At 45.4% G+C, this 22,866-nt stretch overlaps 1 protein-coding gene across 1 annotated transcript in view; it reads right to left on the bottom strand.

Moving 5' to 3' along the window:
• LOC311222851 (cotranscriptional regulator ARB2A-like) overlaps positions 1 to 22,866 on the bottom strand; it is a gene marked incomplete at both ends in the record, with an annotated part of 187,448 nt that overhangs the window by 27,686 nt on the left and 136,896 nt on the right. The window contains one exon of the mRNA XM_084307487.1: positions 21,599 to 21,683. Within this exon, the coding sequence (XP_084163613.1) occupies positions 21,599 to 21,683 (85 nt within the window). The remainder of the gene's footprint in view (positions 1 to 21,598; positions 21,684 to 22,866) is intronic.

The raw sequence follows: 22,866 nt of genomic DNA, 5'->3' as shown, positions 1-22,866 counted from the left end.
TGGACAGGGAACGAACAACCTCTGTATATTTGCTGGTAATACTCTGCATTTTGCTCTAAACAAAACTAATAAAGTCTGTATTTCAGCTAACTCTTTAAGTTTCAATAGTCTGGATTTAATAAATAATTCGTTTAATTTTTTTTAATTTTTTTTGATCGGATCGGGAAATATCGGTATCGGTAGATACTCAAAATCACATGATCGGGATCGGATCGGGAGCAAAAAAACATGATCGGGACATCCCTAACCGCAACGGATCGCGTCTCGAATTCAGCACTGAGCAGCATGCGCGGGAGGTGGTTACCTTGGATGTGCCAATACACTTCCTGCAAACAAATCAACAAGCCACCATCTTTAAATGCCTCCGTGAGCTATTTAGCCAATGTAGCACTTATTTTTCAGCAAAGAAAGTGCAATAAAAGTGCAATAAACTAAACGGATACATTCACTGTGTGTTCTGCCTCTCATTTGTTGATGAAACAAAATTAACATCAACACAATTGACCACCAAGAGCGGATAGTTTAGACTCACAAAAAGATCGCCGATTTTGTTAGCTTACATGCTAACGCGATAGGGATATGCCATTATAACAGTATAGCATTGTGGCTAGCAGCTAACGTTAACTCACGTTAGCCAGCCAGCACCAAACTGATGATATCAGGAGCTATCAGTAGCTAGATAACATTAGACAACGCCTCATGTATTAAACAAAGGTGAATAGATGACTGGGCCATTTTGTTGGATGTAAACTTTATTTAACATATTGCAGAATGGGTACAATACAATACGGCTCAATACAAACAATTGTTAAGGGAATGCAGACTGTTGTAGCTTGGACTGGGGTCCTTATAACAATAACTTGACAACACATGGTAGTTGCAGCTATTTGGGACAGCTCTGTCGTCACCGGACGTTGGTGAGGGCACGCATATGTCGGTATCTACTGCGCATGAGCGTTGAGCAACAACGGCTCCGCGCAGATTACATGACACGTTGTCGGCGAGTTTTGGCGAGAATCCAAAACAAAAACACCTTTTCAGCGTTGTCAGTAGGGCAACGCGTTTTCCTGCCAAAACGGCATTTCTATTTAACTGGGACAGCAAACGTATTAATTCAGCAACAAAACGAAAACAAAAACACCTAGTCTAACCATGGCCTAAAGCTACGTGCCGGCTAGCCCCTTTCGTGACTGTGATGCACACTTGTAATGCAAACGAAAGGGGCTACGTTGCCGGCATTGTTCAACTTTATTGCGAACTTTATCACGCATTTGAATCGGCATCACCCGAATGTGAATATCACTGGTACACGGAAGAAGCAAACACAGCTCCCCATGGCATTCAAGCAGCATCTCGCTATTAATTCAAACCGGGACAAAGCAATAACAAACGCCAAAGGTGTTTTTATAGTAGCAGATCTGCAACCATACTCCATTGTCGAGAACACTGGGTTTAAGCACATGTTAAAAGTAATAGAGCCCCACTACCTAGTTCCCTCTCGTCCGTATTTCAGCCAGGAAGTCATACCACCAGCTCTGTATAAACAAGCCCCTTTCGTGACTGTGATGCAAGCCCTGCCCCTGTATTCAAGCAGGGCTTGCATCACAGTCATGAAAGGGGCTCTGTATAAACAAGCACACGCTACAGTTGTCCAAGGCATCTGCTATATAATCATCTTCAGATTTACTTTAAGTGTTATCAGTAGGTTACAGCAGTAAGCATTAGTTTGCTCAGTAAATTATGGCCAATTCGTTTTATATTATTTAATACAGTTAAATAAATAAATAGATAAATGAAAAGCAATTTTTCATGACCGAAAATAATACCGAACCGTGACTTCAAAACCGAGGTACGTACCGTTTTTTTGTGTGTACCGTTATACCCCTACTATGTACTATATACACTGAATACTACTATGTGGGTACAACTATGTACTATACACAATGAGTAATACTATGTAGTGTACTATACACAGTAAATTAAATGCTGCATTTATATAGCTTTTATCCAAAGCGCTTTACAATTTTTGTTCCTCACATTCACCCACTCACACACCGACGGGGGAGGCAACCATGCAAGGTGCCGACCTGCTCATCGGGAGCAATTAGGGGTAAAGTGTCTTGCTCAAGGACACTTCGACACGCTGCCCGGGAGGAGCGGGAATGGTTGCCTCCGCCGTCGGTGTGAGAATGTGAGTGAATGGGTAAAAGGTGAGGAAGAAATTGTAAAAGCGCTATATAAATGCAGCCATTTACCATATACTATACACAATGAGTACTACTATGTACTATACACACTGAGTAGTACTACTATATACTATACACAATGAGTACTACTATGTACTATACACACTGAGTAGTACTACTATATACTATACACACTGAGTACTACTATGTAATATACACGTTTACACTATTGGGTGGAATCAATTTAAGGTCGACATCTCCCATAAGTCTCTATCAGGGATGCCCCGATCACGTTTTTTGCCACCGATACCGATCACCGATCGTCGTGAGCCATATCGGCCGATACCGATCCGATACCGATCGTTTTTGATTAAAAAGAAATTAAAAATTATTTTATATAAAACGTTTTTTTTTTTTTTTTTTTTATAAAATATATATATTATATAATTAGACTTGTACTTGTATTATCTGCGAGACATCGCCACCACGCAACAAGTCAAAATGCTCGCTATCTCCACTGTCTGTGTGTACATACTCTGCTTTGATCAAATCACATTCGGCTCTGCAGATTTACCCTAGGCTCTGCAGATATACCCTACTCCCTCAGCTATCCCCGTTAATGACTGCGACGCAAGCCGGGCTTCGAATATGCATCGAATGAGTGTTATAAGACATTGATATCAGGAGCTGTCTGTAGCTACTGCTAGCCGGAAATATAACGTTAAGACAACGCCTCAGTGAACTATTTAGTTGAATGGGACATTTCGTTTTGAACAGTGAGCTAAGCTAACGTGAGCTAACAGAGGTAACATACACTAGTACTAGATAACTAGACTATTGCTGGAGCATTTGTTGATATCAGGAGCTATCAGTAGCTAGCCGGCTAGATACCGTTCAGTTAGACAATGCCTCATCATGTATTAAACTAAAAGTGAATAGTTGACTGGGTCATTTTGTAGCGGTAGCTAACGTTAGCTCATGGAGGTCCCGTCCCACTAGACTAGACTAGACCCGTGTTTACATGCGTGCGGGAGGAGCTGGAGGAGGAGCAGAAGACGCGCAGCACTGTGTGCAGCTCCCGGTGTCTGAGACAGAACTCAGCGAGTGAGATCTGTTTTGACGATCGGCGAAAATAAAACAGTAACGATAGCTAGGTAGCTAACGTTAGCTCAGGTCGAATGCACTATCTAGACTCAGCAGAGGAGCCGCCTCCTCTGTGTTTACAAACTCTACACGGGTGCGGGCGGGGCTAGGGAGGAGGAGCAGTTTGCAGGTCCTGTGCGTCTGAGACAAGCGAGTGAGATATCCACTTGATCAGTTTCCGCGATCTGCGAATATGACTCATTATCGGAATTCCCCGATCGCATATTTATACTGAATATCGGCCGATAACGATCGGTGGCCGATCGATCGGGGCATCCCTAGTCTCTATGACAAATGGTGCATGAGATATGACAGGCTTATTTCAATGGACAATGGTGGACATTGATGAATAAATGAATGCAATGGTATATCAAAGACAATAGGTTCACTATGGCATTTTCTAAACAGGTGCCAGAGAGCCGATTACCAGTGGACCTGTGTAGTATCGCCCCCTTGGGTTCAAAGGGTGTAACTTCATCCGGAATATGCATTTCAATGGCCAATGATGGAAATGTATTCAAATAAAATACTTTTGACATTATTCCTAAAAACCCAGGTCCCTGGCCTGCTGTCAACCTAAGGGGTTTAATAACTGGCAGTATGTATGTGTATGTATGTATGTATGTATGTATGTATGTATGTATGTATGTATGTATATATATATATATATAATTTTTATATACAACTACATACCTACATATGCACATATATTATATGTGCATATGTAGGTATGTAGTTGTATATAAAATGGCTAGAGAAACTATACAGGGTAACCTACAGTTTTGGCAAATATTAATAAGGTATTATTAAAAAAAGTTTTGAAGTATTTTTCTGACAATAAAACGAGCAGTTAGTAAAGTATGAATGAGTAAAGTTAATATAGTATGATCTGATGATGAGTAAAAAGGGGTGGGATTAAATAAGTGTATGCTTCTTTCCACTCCTTTTCAAATATGTAAATGACCCACAAATATATATATTTTTTGTATCTGTACACTTGATGTTCGTTTGTTGTTGTTGCATATTTGAAATAAACTTCAAAAAAAGAAAAATATATATGAGTAACATTTCATCCAAATGGGCCCTGTAGTTTGCGAGATTAGCTGCGGACAGAGGGACGCAACCAATCGCATAATCCCCCACCAGGCTTCTATAAAACAGCTTGTTCTGCAAAAGCCTTGCTAACTATGGCAAGGTAAGATATATGCAGGTGGTCAGTAAGGGTCCTAAATGCCTTTTCTGATTGGGCTGAGTCAGCCCTCAAGCATCTCACTCTCTCATGCTCTCTCTGTATCCCTCTCTCCCTCCCTAAAAATAATCTGCTGGGTCACTGTGTGTGACCCCCCCCCCCCCCCCCCCCCCCAATCCAAGGCTCCTCCAGCTTCTCAGTGACCACACACACACACACACACGCGCGCGCACACACACACACACACACGCACACGCACACACACACACACACACACACACACACACACACACACACACACACACACACACACACACAGGCAGTCCCTCCAGCAGCAGATCGGTTCCAGTCTATCTGCATATTTAGCCTGCATTCTGCATGTGTCCAACTGATAAAATTCTGCCAGTGTGCCAATCCTCTGCCAACTCCAGGACACTGACCTTCATGGAGGGAGGGGGGGGGTCCTTTTGAAAGAAGGGAAGGGGGGGGGGGGGGAGCAGGGAGAGGAAAGATAAGCGGTGAAAAAGGGGGAGAGAAAGCTGGCCCTCAAAATGACTGGCCCAGGTTTTCATCACACTAAAGGGTTAGTTTGGATTTTTGGACATTAGTTTGTATGAAATACTTGCCAGTAGTGTAGCGGATGCAAAGCTATTCGCTTACTTGCAGAGTCCCACGGTGTGAGTTCTGGCCGGCTTCCGAGCGAACCGGGAAGCAAACAAGGTTTTAATCCACACCACAACATGCAGGCAAAAGAGTTAACTACTTCCAACACAAAATCATCATCCTCCAGCACTTTCTGCTATCACTTGGCACTATTGTTTCTTGGGAAAAGTCTATAAGGAAGGTAATAGCTTTGCATCCACTACATTACTGACAAGTACTTCATACAACTTAATGTAAAAGAAAAAATCCTAACTATCCATTTTAAAAGGAAGAAGTGGAGCCGTTCTCGCCATGCCTCCCTCCCTCCCTCCGGCTCCATAAGAGGGACATGCTGGTACCAGCGTTGCTTCACAGATGATTAGGAGTAACAGACAGGCTCTACCTCCACTATCCTCCCTGTCTCACTCTGCCAAGAGCCTACCAGCATGGAAAACACACACATTACACCCCGGCACCACACAGACACACAGGAGGGGGGGAGAAGACTGGATGGAGAGGGAGAGGAAGAGAGAGAGAGAGAGAGAGAGAGAGGAGAGAGAGAGAGAGGGGGATAATGACAGATATTGAGGAAGAGAGGGAGAAGCAGACGAGATGGGACCCAGAAGACTCGTCCTTCAACACACCAGACTCGTCCTTCAACACACCAGTCTGACCAGTCTCAAAGCCCCAGTCTGACCAGTCTCAAAGCCCCAGTCTGACCAGTCTCAAAGCCCCAGTCTGACCAGTCTCAAAGCCCCAGTCTGACCAGTCTCAAAGCCCCAGTCTGACCAGTCTCAAAGCCCCAGTCTGACCAGTCTCAAAGCCCCAGTCTGACCAGTCTCAAAGCCCCAGTCTGACCAGTCTCAAAGCCTCAGTCTCAGCAGACGACGTGCGCTAGTGTGTTAGCCTTCAGACATCTTAGTGCTGTGTGTCTGATCAGATGCCATTCTCAACAGCCGCCCAGTAGCCCAGGGCCTGGCACAGTCTGGCGCTACAGCACCGCTTCAAACTGGGATGTGAGTGAGTGTGTGTGTGTGTTTATCATGAAAACAAAGATTCAATGCTGTTTTCTGTTGATGTGACACTTTGTGGTGGCCACAGATTACCCCCCCCTACACACACACACTCTCTCTCTCTCTCTCTCTCTCTCTCTCTCTCTCTCTCTCTCTCTCTCTCTCTCTCTCTCTCTCTCTCTCTCTCTCTCTCTCTCTCTCTCTCTCATACACATACATACTCCTGCCATGGCAACACACAAACACAGAACAGCAATCGCAGTGGAGGGGACAATTGGCAGGAGCTCTCTGTGTGTGTGTGTGCGTGTGTGTGTGTGTGTGTGTGTGTGTGTGTGTGTGTGTGTGTGTGTGCGTGTGCGTGTGCGTGTGTGCGTGTGTGTGTGTGTGTGTGTGTGCGTGTGTGTGTGTGTGTGTTGAAGTGCTGGGTCATGGTGCTTTGACAGCCTTCCCTCAACCTCCTCACCTCTGCTGCTCTGCGGTGACTCACACCAACAATGGCCGCTGCCCCGCGAGCCCTGCCAAGCCACGAGGACACAAAGACCTGGCCCGGGCGACCTTTGACCCGACACCCGGGCAGCCAGGCCGGGGATGAGCTGAGCCGGCAGCTTCTGTTACCACCAGTCACTGTCGCTTTTCTCCTGCTTTCAGTGGTGTTAACCCCCGGCTAGAGTCAACAGGGCACAAGTCAATGGGGCACATATGCAGATAGGCGCTATGGGTTAAAAGTCGGTGTCGCGGGGGGGTCATTCCGTAGAACAGGAGTGTTCAAAATGTAGAGGCTAAACCGAACGTCCGCTTTCAATGACACAAGAAATGAGAAATATATATTATATTATATTTATTGATGAAAGGATTGCACTACAACTCGTACACCTTACTGTAAATTGTACCTAAATTGTACCTCATCCCATTTCTGCTTTGCACTATATAGTATTGTACATTAGTACACTGCATAGTATTGTATATTATATGGTAACTCAGTTACGTCTATTCTGCATCGAACATTGTACATATGTCTATACTGAACACTGTGACCTCATTTTCTACTTCTAAATTACATGCTATACTATGTTATTTGATACTATCTTGTCTAGCACAGTCTCTGGAGCGTAACAGTAAGAAGCATTTTGTATGAAAGTATTCTGTACTTCTGTATGACAACTATTAAAGAAACTTGAAACTTGAAGATGAATGCATCAAGAAAAATAAAAATAAAGGTTTTTACATGGGTGAAAGTGAGAGGAGATTCTCTGTGGCCCTGGTCAAATAGGGCTAATTATAGGCTTGTGCTGAGATGCAGAGCAGGGTGAGTGAAGTACAGGGAAGGAACATTCACATACTTTTGTTTAAAGACCTGTGTCTTTAAGAATATATAGTCTAGGGATATCTCAGATCAGTCTTATGCGCCGCTTGCACTTCCACTTTTAAAACTATGAACAGACTCCACGGTAGAACAAAGAAGAATCTGACATTTGAACATGAAACACGGTGCAGGTTGGTACCGTAGGCTTGCTGCTGACATTTCTACAAGCTGATTCCTGGGTAGATTCTAAGGCCACCCACCCACACACACCCACCTGGCTCCGTGTGGAACATGGTGTTTTAAGCTGGCCAGATGAGATAGCGGTATGAGGGATGTATTCGGTGACATGTGGAGCATGCGTGTGATGACCTATACATTCAGCGTGATGTCACTCAGAGGCCGAGGACGGACAAAGTCACAATACACCCACAGAAACACCTGAGTGATGATAGCAATGACGGATGGAGAGAAGGATGTGTGGTCGCACGCACACACACACGCAGGTGTTTTCTTTCTCTGGTGCATGGATGCATTGCACCAGTGTGTGTGTGTGTGTGTGGCGGAGGGGGGGGGGGGTTATGCAATGATGCAGTTGAAATGACACACCGCTATCTCTAGTCACGATCATGTTGAGGATTACAGCTTTCATCCCTAATCCTACATTAACGGCACATTTTCACGATGCCTGTGTGTGACATCATCAGGGTGAGAGGACCACAGCGAGAGGGCACAGGGACAGGAAGCCAGACTCCACAGGAAAGACACCGTAGCGGCAGAGAAAGAGAGATGAACAGAAGCAAAATACAAGCAAATGTGTGACACGGCAAATCATCAGTTAAAGGGGAATTACGTACATTTTTTGGAATTGGTATACAGTATGTTATTCCTATGGTATAAGACAGTCCAACAGTATTAGTGAACATGGACAACTCTCCAATGCTAGAGTGCTAAAAGTCAAAGTTGTGATGTCATCGGGTATAAAGTCTGAAGCTGCTTCATAGAAAATGCACTGGTTATAGATGACACTGAGAGCACCCAGGGGAATTTTATGTTTCAGAACTGAAAATACTACTATATGTAGCAACCTGGAAAATATGCCTATTATCCAGATGTGCTGACTTGCCTTTTATCTCCCCTTTGTGCACAAAGACATGTTGACATAGTTTCCATTGATATTCTCACGAACAATGATGCGAGCTCCTCCTTCTTCTATCGCTGGAATATGGATTATGAACAGGATTACTGGACCATACTCTATCAGTCTTTTCCCTGTGTGACTAGTTGGCGACCAGCAGGGGGCGGTGGCAGGCAGAGAGTGTCGGAGAGAGATGGAAGGAAATATATGGAAGCGGAAGGGGAGAGACGCCCTCTTCTGCTTGGGATGTTGCTGTGAACGGTCGCAGCTGCGACGGGAGGTGCTTTGGAATAGCCCCGTTAAAGAACCCCCAGAGAGCCCCGCCGGAGCGAGCGACGGGTTATCATAGGAGTATCCGTGATACTGCGTGAGTAAGAGAGTCTGGAGCTAACGAGACTAACGTCTAACGTTATCGGGTTATAGTAGTTACTGTGTGCGGTATAGTAGTATGCTGTTAACGGCTCCGTCTGACTTCAGTAGACTACCGGGCGCGCGGCGCTGAAGAGACCGGTGGTATAGCCAGCCACGTTGCGCCACAGTATAATCGTGTAACAGGTGGGCTGTTTGGGACCCAGAGTGTAGCTGCAGTGTTAGTGAGGGCGAGCTTAGATACGCGCGTGGACCAAACCAGTTGCCTACAACCAGTCTGCTCCGGCTGCCTACAACCAGATCTATACCTGGCTGCCTGCAACACACGGGAGTTCGTCCCGACCGGCAGAGGTCGCCAACACCCAGCACACGCTCTCAGCTCACTACTGCCCCTGCTCCAGCCCCGCCTGCTAGCACCCGCGATGAGAGCGTTCGATGCCATCTTGCCACCCGGACGGTGGTGGTGCGGCGCGGCCGCCATTTTGGGTTGAGTACAATTGAGTATCAATGCTCCGGAGCTATTACACAGTACACAGTGTGGTGCAGCCTGCGGGCGAAGTTAACATTGCTTAATACAGTTCCTAAGGGGTACCCCATTAACAATACATGCCGGCATTAGCATAGGGCTTTTGTAAGGTATTTGTGGGCCCACCTTTTGATTTCTGTTCATTTTCTTTGAGTGTGATAACATGTTTGTGTTTAATGATAATTTCCCATCTAATTAATCCTTTCCCTGTGGGGAAGTTACAGACCTGGTGCATTATAAATAAAGCCTAGAGAGGTATTATTCTTGCTGTATAATTAAAGCCTTTTGGAGGTATTATACAGGGTGAAGACCCAGACGTGGGCGATGAGTCAAACACATTGAAGTATATTATCCCTGATATTAACCCAGAGGTGGGTGTATAATATACGTGTTTATGAGGTATGGAGTTACCAACGGTACTATAGTGGGACTTCAGTCCAATTGGTCACTAGTAGTAAATCATTGTAACTGACCAGTCTAAATAACATTAAAGAATTAGATGGGAGCTCTGTGTGCGTGTCTATCCATGAGCCGGTTAACAACTCTTTTGGTGTGGGTAACGTTAACATAATTAACCCCTTCCCATTCCATCTTTCCCTTTTCATTGTAAGGTTTCTAGTGTCATTGAGGGAGGGTACTGCTTGCAGGGGGAACCCAGGGTATTTATTTACAATTCAGTCACTAGGTGTGGGAGGGCTTAAGGAGCAATTGGGGGAAGTGGGAGCGTGTTGGGGAGTACTGCTGACCGCCCTGCTGCAGGGGAGGAAGACCAGAGTATCAGACCAGGTTGGTAAATCCCGGGCCCCATCCACTCACACTACCAGCCTCCAGTCGACGCTCCAGGCTCAAAGACGAGGGTGCAGTCAGACGGAGCTCTACTGTGTCCTGCTACCTTGTGACTGCCAGCAACCGTTCCCACGAAGCAGGGATAATCCACCCTGCTACATATAGAATGAAGCTCATTTCAGACCCACCAGGATTTCGCATTGTTATTTTGTGATTATTGCCACCCAAAATGCTTGATTTTGCAGCTGCTTTTCCCCAAAAAATTTGTTTCTCTGTTTTTTTGTGGGAAGATTGTGGGGCTTTTTGAAAACTGTAAACTGCAAAGTAAACTGGCCATAAGAACCAGAAAATCACAATCACCTGGAAATATTGTGGGGATTGGTCAAATTTACAAGCTGTCACAAATGTTGCATGGTTTGATAGAATCTGTGTTAATTCTTGGTCCAGAAAATCAGCCTCCCATACATTCTCAATGGAGAAGCTCCAGATTTTATACTTGATGACATTCGAAGTTTGATTCTTACTTATCTGGTTTCTGACTTTGGGGGAGAGTAGCTCATGTTCGCAAATATTGATTGAACGTTCCTAGGCCAGGGGAATAACATATAGGAACTCTTGATTTGGGTGGTGCTCCCATTTTACCATGAGTCGTGGAAGAGTAAAACTAGATCTACATACTAGCCTACACTTAAGTAGGGCTGCATGATTTTGGGAAATTATCTAATTGCGATTTTTCTGACAGATATTGCGATTGCGATTAAATTTGCGATTATAATAATACTTTTTTTTAAGCAGCCCCAGAGTTTTGTTGTAAAATGCGGCTTGCATCTGGCCTTTTGGGTCTTTTCGGGACACCGAGCCTGAAAAAGTTTCTTTTTACCTGGGAATCGATACCGGTACCCAACTGTACCTTTTTTTCTGTACTTTACTCTCCCTCTCTGAAGTCTAAACTTCACAACACACAATCTAAAATCCCTTACCTCCCTCTCCCAAACCGATCTTGTATCTCAATGGGACTTCCTGGTTAAATAAATTAAAACATAAAAAAAATAAAAATGTAATGTAAAAATGCGATTTTAAATTTTTTGCACGATTTGATAATTGCATCATTCCAAATCGCGATTTCGATTTAAAATAATTTTTCGCCAATCAACGAATACATTGTTTGAAAGTCGATCGTCACCACACTCAACCTATTGTGTGCTTCGGGAGTTACAAGACAAAATATCCGGCGAGCATCATTTGACAAGCCGTTCAGACAAGTCCGGTTGTAAACGGTGATGAACTGACGAGTCACCACTGATGGCGAAAATGAGTGACCACCATTGTAGCCAAGGAGCGTCTGCTCCGAAAGCGATCCCAGACTAGCGCTGATTGCAAGGAGAAAGGGGCAGAAGAAGAGAAAAAAGCTCTTTGTTTTGACTCGCACGTCTGAATGAATGGAAGTGGACGGCCATTTTGGATAATCACGCAGAATTTTTACCGGTAGACGCATTACAAAAACACTAATTTTCCGTGGGATTTTTATAAACTTTGGACCTGTACTACATAAGACTTCAGGCTATGGAACCGTTATATTCTCCAGCTCCTACCTCTCAGCTGGAACTTAAAAACAGGCGTCTGGCAACCACTAAACAGAAATGTGAGTACACAAAACTTTTACTTCAGTGTGTTCAAACCTCTGTTACTCTACTTCATTAGCACTCAAAGTGATTTTTCATTATTGTGTAAGAAACGTCAGAATGTTACCTTTCAAAAGAGACCAGACTCATGCATGTGCTATAAGTATAAAGTATAATAAATCGCAAATTACTTTGGGTATGCAAAAAGGATAAAGCTATTAGCTTGTCTATTGCTGCCGTGTCAAACAATCAAATGCTCAGTTTCATTAGTCTTTAAACATGCCCTCATTGACTTCCCCCTAGGGGGATTCCTGCTGCCATAACTCCACGTCAACAACGATGTACACTCAGATGTGCATCTTAGCCAGAACAAGTCTAAGTAAATAAACAGATAATTAGAATAATCCTACATCGAAGATCAACCTATCAATATTTTAGAACTCATTCCACTGCGTAATTACTTCACTTACCCCGTAGAGCTTTAGATTTCCCTGTTGTCTGCATAAGGGCAAGTGCATTCCATTTCACTCCCCTGCTCCCCCCGTACCCAGGCCGCCTGCGCTGCAAGTATGGTGCTATGTATTGCCAAGTGATGAGGGGAAGTGAAGGAGGGCATGATAAACGACTAATAAAACGCAGCCAATGCCTTGAGAAAATCCCTTTAAAGATTTGATTAGTTAGTATTTTCAATTTTTTTTGGGATATTACAATTGCTGAATGTTTTTATACTTTATTATTTATGTCTGTTTAACGGTGTGATATTAATATTCAGGGATGATGTGGTTTGTGTATGGGTGAATCAAAAGGCAAAGTGAAAGTTAATAAACAAGAGAAAAAGAAAAAAAAGGACGAAGGATAAGGGAAGAAAGAAGCTCAAGGAGGGTCTCTGGACCCAGATCACACATACAAGCCTTAGTCAGTATTTATCATCTTGGAGTAGGAATTACTTGTTTATGCCTGTTTAAGGGAGATACACAATCAGCCTTTGTATCAAGTACCTAGAAAACAACTGTAGGGGAACCAGACAACTAACCATGATACCCATGTAAATATTTATGTGCACTGTTTTTTCTTTTTGTTTTTATTGTGATGTTAGTTTCTTTTTTTTCTTTTTTTTTCTTGTAAGTGCTGTCTGTCTAAAACTGTTAATAAAAATTTAAGTTTAAAAAAAAAAAAAAAAAAAATTGAGAGGGTTTGTCACATTCTCTTATAACTGATGGTCACTGGCTCCTGTACCTCTGATCAGCCATGGACAACACTGTCTTTGTTCACCAGAACCACGTGACCACCAGAACCACATGACTACCAGAACCATGTGACCACCAGAACCACATGACTACCAGAACCATGTGACCACCAGAACCATGTGACCACCAGAACCACATGACTACCAGAACCATGTGACCACCAGAACCACATGACTACCAGAACCATGTGACCACCAGAACCATGTGACCACCAGAACCACATGACTACCAGAACCATGTGACCACCAGAACCACATGACTACCAGAACCATGTGACCACCAGAACCATGTGACCACCAGAACCACATGACTACCAGAACCATGTGACCACCAGAACCATGTGACCACCAGAACCATGTGACCACCAGAACTATGTGACCACCAGAACCACATGACTACCAGAACCATGTGACCACCAGAACCACCAGAACCATGTGACCACCAGAACTATGTGAACACCAGAACCATGTGACCACCAGAACTATGTGAACACCAGAACCATGTGACCACCAGAACCACCAGAACTATGTGAACACCAGAACCACATGACCACCAGAACCACCAGAACTATGTGAACACCAGAACTATGTGAACACCAGAACTATGTGACCAACAGAACTATGTGAACACCAGAACCATGTGACCACCAGAACCACCAGAACTATGTGAACACCAGAACCACATGACCACCAGAACCACCAGAACTATGTGAACACCAGAACCATGTGACTACCAGAACCATGTGAACACCAGAACCATGTGACCACCAGAACTATGTGAACACCAGAACCACATGACCAACAGAACCACCAGAACCACATGACCAACAGAACCACATGACCAACAGAACCACATGACTACCAGACCCACGTAACCACCAGAACTACATGTGACCATCAGAACCATGTGACCATCAGAACAAAGTCATAATCAGCTGTAATTTCCTCGTTGTCAGAACTTGGATGACTGACTTTTAGATGATTTCATTTCTATGGACTGTGTTCTGGCTTATAATAATACAGAACGCAGCCTGGAAAACATTGACCGATAAAAGGAGAAAAAATAAAACCTTGTGATTTGTTTTCTTATAGCGCGCATGGCCGTAGCCAGCTATGAGGTCACCGAGGTCTGGACCTCGGTAACTTGTAACTATTACAAAAAAATATATATATATTATAATAATTATTATATATTTTTTTATATATATATATATTTTTTTTTCGTTTGGTCAATGACCGGCCCACTACTAGGCTGGGACAGCGGCCCATTGGTGCTGACTGACACTGGGCTGGCCCAATCACATATCTTACTAAACCCCCCCCCCACCAGTCGTGCAGGTACATGACTGAGAGGGGGGCTGGTACATAACTGAGATGGGGCTGTGGTACATGACTGAGAGGGGGCTGGTACATGACTGAGAGGGGGCTGGTACATGACTGAGAGGGGGGCTGGTACATGACTGAGATGGGGCTGTGGTACAGGACTGAGAGGGGGCTGTGGTACATGACTGAGATGGGGCTGTGGTACATGACTGAGATGGGGCTGTGGTACATGACTGAGAGGGGGGCTGGTACATGACTGAGAGGGGGGCTGGTACATGACTGAGATGGGGCTGTGGTACATGACTGAGATGGGGCTGTGGTACATGACTGAGAGGGGGGCTGGTACATGTTTCAAGTTTCTTTAATAGTTGTCATACAGAAGTACAGAATACTTTTGTACAAAATGCTTCTTACTGTTGCGCTCCAGAGACTGTGCATGACAAGATAAGTATGAAATAAAAACATAGTAAAAATTAGAAGTAAAAAAAATAGGTCACAGTGTTCAGTTTAGACATATGTACAATGTTCGTAGACGTAGTTACCATACAATATACAATACTGTGCAGTGTACTAATATACAATACTATATAGTGCAAGGCATAAATGGACGAGGTGCAGTTTAGGTACAATTCACAGTAGGTGTACGAGTTGTAGTGCAAATCCTTTATCAATAAATATAAAGTGTAAGTGTGTTTGTGTGATCTAAAGTGTGGAGAGTGGGTGCTGCAGTGAGTTGTTTGTTTGAGTGAGTGTGTGCGTGTGGGTGTGTGTGCTGTGTGCATTTGATGGTTGTTGCATAGTGATTATTGTTCGTTTAGCGATTATTGTTCGTTTAGCAGCCTGATGGCCTGGGGATAGAAGCTCCTTCTGAGTCTTTCTGTGCTCGCCATAAGACTCCGGTATCGCTTGCCTGACGGCAGCAGTTCAAAGAGGCAGTTGTTCGGGTGGCTCGAGTCCTTAATAATTCTCTTAGCCTTCCCCTTGCACCGCTTGTTGTAAATGTTCTGGAGGGTGGGAAGCCCCCCTCTAATTGTGCGTTCGGCTGAACGTGTCACTCTTTGTAGTCTGCTACGGTCTTGTGCAGTGCTATTCCCAAACCAGGAGGTGATGTTGCCGGTCAGGATGCTCTCTATTGTACATGAGTAGAAGTTCCTAAGGATCTTCTGACTGACTTGGAACTTCCTTAGGCGCCTGAGGAAGTAGAGGCGTTGTCGTGCCTTCTTCACAACACTGTCAATGTGTGTGGTCCATGTCAAGTCCTCGGATATGTGGGCTCCGAGGTACTTGAAACTGTTCACTCTCTCAACTGGTGCCCCGTCGATGCTGAGGGGGCTGTAGTCCTTGACCCCCGACCTCCTGAAGTCCACAATCATCTCTTTTGTTTTGCTGACGTTCAGGGAGAGGCAGTTCTCCTGACACCACTGTGACAGGTTCTCTACCTCTTCCAGGTAGGCCCTTTCGTCGTTGGCAGAGATCAGGCCCACCACTACTGTGTCATCAGCAAATTTGATGATGGTGTTGTTGTTCCGCTGTGCTACGCAGTCATGTGTGTACAGGGAGTAGAGGAGGGGGCTCAGAACACAGCCCTGGGGGGCCCCTATGTTGAGCGTGATGGATGAGGAGGTGCAGTTGCCGGCTCTTACCACCTGGGGTCTGCCCGTCAGGAAGTCCAGGACCCACTGGCACAGGTCATAGTTCAAGCCCAGGTCCCTGAGCTTGGCTATGAGTTTGGAGGGGACTATGGTATTGAATGCTGAGCTGTAGTCGATGAACAGCATTCTCACATAGTTCCCCTGCCTCTTGTCCAGATGTGATGCTGCTGTGTGCAGCACATGGGCTATGGCGTCCTCCGTGGACCTGTTGGGGCGATATGCAAATTGCAGAGGGTCCAGGTTGATGGGGAGGGAGGAACAGATGTAGCCCTTCACTAGCTTCTCAAAGCACTTCATGGCTATGGAGGTGAGGGCTACAGGGCGGTAGTCGTTGAGGCAAGCGGGCGTAGATTTTTTGGGTACAGGGATGATGGTGGACTTCTTCAGACAGGTGGGGATGATGCCTGAGATGGGGCTGTGGTACATGACTGAGATGGGGCTGTGGTACATGACTGAGAGGGGGCTGTGGTACATGACTGAGAGGGGGCTGGTACATGACTGAGAGGGGGCTGTGGTACATGTTGTGAAGGATCAGATTAAACCGAATATATATATTTATTTATATATATATATTTAATTGTATTTGTATATCGTTTGATATCCCCTGTATATTCCTTGTACAATATGCACTGAATATCCCTTTAGTCTACTAAACAGCCCATAATAGTTTCATTCTACCATTGGACGAGAACCTGGCGCCAGGTTGCCATACCCCTAGGTCCAAGTTCAATCGTGCCGCCCAACATGTCGTGGCAAGCCCCGGTTCCGCGCAGGAATATGTCGGGCGAAATACGAATGGTACTATTTGTTCATAGCGCATATATATATGGCGCAAGTAAAGTAGAACTTTCTTTTAGTCCAGTTCTTTACCCTCCAACAGAGTGACAGACGCGAAGCCTCCCCACGACGCACGTGTGGTGTAGTAAGGCCTACTTGGCCCCAGAATAGGCATTGAGATATCGTGTAGATTAATAGTTGAATAGTCATAGTTTGGCACTATACCGTCGAGTTGGACGTATTCTATTAAGCTAATAATAGTCTATTTATGTATGGTGCATCGTTCGGTTAGAGTTCTAAAGTTATCAGTACCCCCATCGTTCCTGATGTTATCTGGACGCTTAACCAGGCTGGGCAGACCCCTAGTGGTGCTTGCATCCGAGGAGCTCCGGGCCAGGGCGACTGGACCTGTATATTGGATTACTCTACCCGGACGACGGCGAGCCTTCCACGGCTTGGATTATGCTTTGGGTGCTTTGATTATTCCATGGATAAAGGCCAACACTGCGGAGTGTTGGAACTACCCCCCGGAGAGGACTCCAGGTGAGACGGCGCTCTACACCAGTGAGGTCGCCTCACGTCTCTCCGTTGTGGACCGGCAGCTACCGTCCACCAGAGGGTCCAGCTGTATTCGTCTGCGGACCGAGGTTCTGTGGGCACCGTGTTCAAGACTTTGAATTCTCCCAAGAAACCGTCGGCCAGATGGGATACCGCCAGCGGCTTCTCTAACCCCCCCCTCCTACTGTCTTACAACCAGCGGGACCCCCCCCCCCCCTTAGTGTATCCAGCTATAATCATTTAAGTACCATCGCTATAGTTTCCTAAATATCCAGGTTGTATACTTACTCCCTGCGTAACCAGAGATTGGACATTCAATGTTGATTTACCTACGAATACTCATTTGCCATACAAGTGCATATTTCAAACCATAAGTGTAAACAAGTGAACGTTGTATATACCTTTTGCTATATTAAACCTTCGATTTGTACATTTGTGTGGATTCGTTTCATCAGGTGGGAAAGTGTTCATCATACTTATATCATGTACTGGATGGCCAGAAGTTAAAGTACAAGAGGTAGTGGTATTAAATACCATATCTAACAATACAGTCATGGAATTGTACCCCTCAGTTACAGTACATGACTGAGAGGGGGCTGGTACATGACTGAGAGGGGGCTGTGGTACATGACTGAGAGGGGGCTGGTACATGACTGAGAGGGGGCTGGTACATGACTGAGAGGGGGCTGTGGTACATGACTGAGAGGGGGCTGGTACATGACTGAGAGGGGGCTGTGGTACATGACTGAGAGGGGGCTGGTACATGACTGAGAGGGGGCTGGCACATGACTGAGAGGGGGCTGTGGTACATGACTGAGAGGGGGCTGGTACATGACTGAGAGGGGGCTGGTACACGACTGAGAGGGGGCTGGTACATGACTGAGAGGGGGCTGGTACATGACAGAGGGCCCTACAGAGAGTGGTGCGCTCAGCCGAGCGTACCACGGGTATTGCACTACCCCCCATGCAGGTTCTATACAACAAGAGGTGCAAATCCAGAGCCTGCAGGATAATGAAAGACCCTCACCACCCCAATAACAGCCTGTTCCAGCTGCTGAGGTCAGGCAGACGCCTGCGAACCCCAGCTACTAGGACAGAGCGGCTTAGGCTCAGCTTCTTCCCCCAGGCCATCAGAGCCATGAACAATGAACATTGAGTGCTCAGAACATTGAACTATCCACACACAAGCACACATGAACACACACACGACACGCACGCTGTGCACGCTCACACACGAGCAGCCACTTAACACTTTAACATGAGCGGGCACACACTCATGTCGCACACACGCACACTTATGGCCAAAGGAAAGGACACTTTAAATTAGAATAACAGGAACAGTGTATTGCACTACCAAAGCTAACTAGCATGTCCCATATGCTCTGTAAATAACTATGTACAGATACCGAGATGTCACTCCATGTTACCTGTTACCTGTTTACTGCACAATGTTGTTTTTTCATTTTTGATTCTATTATATGTTGTACCACTGTATTGCACATCGTTGCGGGCAAGACCACCCGCATTTCATTGTATACCTGTATGCCGTGACAATTAAAACTATTGACTTGACTTGACTTGACTTGAGGGGGGCTGGTACATGACTGAGAGGGGGCTGGTACATGACTGAGAGGGGGCTGGTACATGACTGATAGGGGGCTGGTACATGACTGAGAGGGGGCTGGTACATGGCAGAGGGGGGCTGGTACATGACTGAGAGGGGGCTGTGGTACATGACTGAGAGGGGGCTGGTAGATGACTGAAAGGGGGCTGGTACATGACAGAGGAGGGCTGGTACATGACTGAGATTGGGCTGTGGTACATGGCTGAGAGGAGGCTGTGGTACATGACTGAGAGGAGGCTGTGGTACATGACTGAGAGGGGGCTGTGGTATATGACTGAGAGGGGTGCTGTGGTACATGACTGAGAGGGGGCTGGTAGATGACTGAGATAGGGCTGTGGTACATGACAGAGGGGGGCTGGTCCATGACTGAGATTGGAATGTGGTACATGACTGAGAGGGGGCTGTGGTACATGACTGAGAGGGGACTGTGGTATATGACTGAGAGGGGGCTGTGGTACATGACTGAGAGGGGGCTGGTACATGACTGAGAGGGGGGCTGGTACATGACTGAGAGGGAGCTGGTACATGACTGAGATGGGGCTGGTACATGACTGAGAGGGGGGCTGGTACATGACTGAGAGGGGGCTGCTGGATGACTGAGAGGGGGCTGGTACATGACTGAGAGGGGGCTGGCTGGTACATGACTGAGAGGGGGCTGGTACATGACTGAGAGGGGGCTGGTACATGACTGAGAGAGGGCTGGTATACATGACTGAGAGGGGGCTGGTATACATGACTGAGAAGAGGCTGGTACATGACTGAGAGGGGGCTGGTATACATGACTGAGAGGAGGCTGGTACATGACTGAGAGGGGGCTGGCTGGTACATGACTGAGAGGGGGCTGGTACCATGTATTGTGCATCATTGTAGGTCAAACCATTCAAACGTTAACTTCCACGGCAGCCATTTTGGATTTTGGTCTCTCACAAATTGTCCCGCCTTTTTTTAAATACACCCAGCTAAATTTGTTTATTAACCCTCCTAGATGACAAATCCATTGAGAAACGAAGTGCCACAGATGACCCAACTACTAGGTCCATATCGTATCATCATAATATTATTTTAAAAATCATTAGGATAAGGGTTCCCTTGATAAAGATGCATGAAAAGGCTGTATAATATACAACACCTGTAGCTCAACTGTAAAAACTGCTTTTTTTATTTGATTAGATTTGTATTTGGAAATTAAAAACACATCATAAAATTTTTTTATCTTGACCAATTTGTATTCCTGAGGATATCACCTAAAAGCATTCATTAAAACACTTATTTCCAAGGTGGTCCTCGATGGAAGACAAAAAAACACAGCACATATAGCCTACTCAACTGCTAATTTTTGCTCAACTGCAAAAATGTATGCCTACTTATGTATTAGCCTACAGGGAAAAACACATTCACAACAGGCAGCAAAGTTTATTTTCAGCCAAGTATGTTAATAAGGTAACTATTAGGATATATATTATGGTATGGATTACTTACTCTTATAACTTATTACTATCTGTGGTAGCTCTAGTCTCCACCTACACAAATAGTTTTTGTGCTGTCCATTGAGCATGCACCTTCACGTGGTAGGCACATTAACTGTAGGTCAAACTCCCCAAACAAACAAGCACACCATTGATTTAATTGCTATATAAATCACGCATACAAAGATCTAACTATTACTCCTCTCTGAACATGAATATAAAACAAAAAGGTGATCTATTAACTGTGTAAACCTTATGCAATATTCATCATTGATATTTGGATACTTGAAATCTGCATGAATTGAGTAGTTAGTATCAAATGAAATGAGATGGAACAGCTCCATGCATTAATTGAATAAACAACTATTTGCTAATTACCAGTATGGTATTGCTTAAATTGTACAGCTTTTTGCACATCTTTGTCAGGGAATTCCAACAATTCTGGACCTGAATGTACCAGTTCATTGTAATCATCTCTCTCTCTCCTTATGTCTAGTCAAGCCAGGCTGTGGAGGAGAGAGACAGGGATGAACAGGCTATAGACTACTTTGCCCATCCTGAGCCTGCTATGATGCAGGTGTTTTTACATCACCACCCAAAACAAGATTCAGCCAAGAGCGAGTGAGTACACTGGTCCACTTGTGCATGGCACTTACTACCCAGCTTTGTAGTGGTTTGGGGGAATAGTACAGTAGGTACGCATATTTAAAGGGGCCGCATGGATGGTGTACTGGTGGGTGGTGTCCGACCGATTATGGTGGGCCGGTCTGGGCCAAAAAAATAAATGGACCTCCCTAATTTCTAAACCCTGGGTACGGCCCTGATAGCGCGTCACATACATAATAATTTGTGTGTGTGTGAGGTGTGTGTGTGTGTGTGTGTGTGTGTGTGTGCGTGTGTGTGTGTCTGTGTGTGTGTGTGTGTGTGTGTGTGTGTGCATGTGAGAGGGAGAAAGAGATGGAGAGAGTTGTCTTTGGAGACATGATGTAAGGAGCTCAGGCCCCAGGAGTGTGTAGAGACAGTAATGGCAGAGTCTACCTGCAGAGAGGCGGGGGCAGTCAGGCAGCATGGGCTCTACGGGGGCGTCCAGGGGCTCCGCACTGGACACCCAGTTGCGACAGCGCTGTGGTGAGGAGACAAGAGAAGAGTGTGGGGTGAAAAAACGAGAGAGAGAGAGAGAGAGAGACGCGAGAAAGAGGGTTAAGGGGGCACGCGGGGGGGCTGGTACAAGGAGACAGAGAGAAGGGAGTAGAGGTGGAGAGCGGAGGAGAGGCACGGCGGGGGGGGAGAGAGAGAGAGAGAGAGAGAGAGAGAGAGAGAGAGAGAGAGAGAGAGAGAGAGAGAGAGAGAGAGAGAGAGAGAGAGAGAGGGAGAGAGAGAGAGATGTGTGTGAGAGAGAGATAGAGAGAGAGAGAGAGAGAGAGAGAGAGAGAGAGAGAGAGGAAGCGAGAGAGAAAGAGAGAGATAGAGAGAGAGAGAGAGAGAGAGAGAGAGAGAGAGAGAGAGAGAGAAGCGAGAGGAAGAGAGAGAGAGATAGAGAGAGAGAGATGAAGAGAGAGAGGAAGAGAGAGAGAGAGAGAGAGAGAGAGAGAGAGAGAGAGAGAGAGAGAGAGAGAGAGAGAGAGAGAGAGAGAGAGAGAGACAGGAACAAGCAATTAAAAGCCCAGTGACATGTTGCTCAGACAGCTCTGGGTTTGTTTGTGGTCGAGAGTCGTGGATGCACTGGTGAGTTGGATCAGAAATACGCTCTGGGGGGTTGGTCTGCCCGGCTTGCTGACCCATAACACCCCCCCCCCCCCCCCAGGCCTCCAAACCCCCCAGTAGTTGACAACTTTACTGTCAGGGAAAGGAGAAGGAGACCTCTTTATCCTGGTCTTACTGTCTTTATCTCCCTTTACATTGTCTGTCTGGCCCTGGTCCTGATTTCTATCGGCTTCAAAGCACACATATAAGGAACAAACATACACATGATTGACAAAGTATCCACACCTTCAGGTAGGGCTGGGCGATATGGCCTCTAAATTATATCACAATATTGTCACGATACACGATGTACATCACGATATTTTAACATTTCCTCTAAAGCCCTTAAAAATGCTTGATTTAACCCTTTGAAGCATACAGTCACGCCAATGTGACGATTAAAATAGTCCCTGCAACATATGTCTGCATTAAACCATGAAGATGCTTTAAAAAATAATTTAATTAAACATTTCTAAAAATCTAAAAGAGTAGTCTACTGACACACTAATACAGAATTTTTTTTATTAACATCTAAGACAATTTATATAAATACTCTTGGGTGC

The sequence above is a fragment of the Notolepis coatsorum genome (genome assembly GCF_963971535.1).
Source record: "Notolepis coatsorum genome assembly, chromosome: 1".
Lineage (NCBI taxonomy): Eukaryota > Metazoa > Chordata > Actinopteri > Aulopiformes > Paralepididae > Notolepis > Notolepis coatsorum.
Note: the sequence above shows the minus strand (reverse complement) of the source record. Positions and strands in the feature narration are given on the sequence as shown.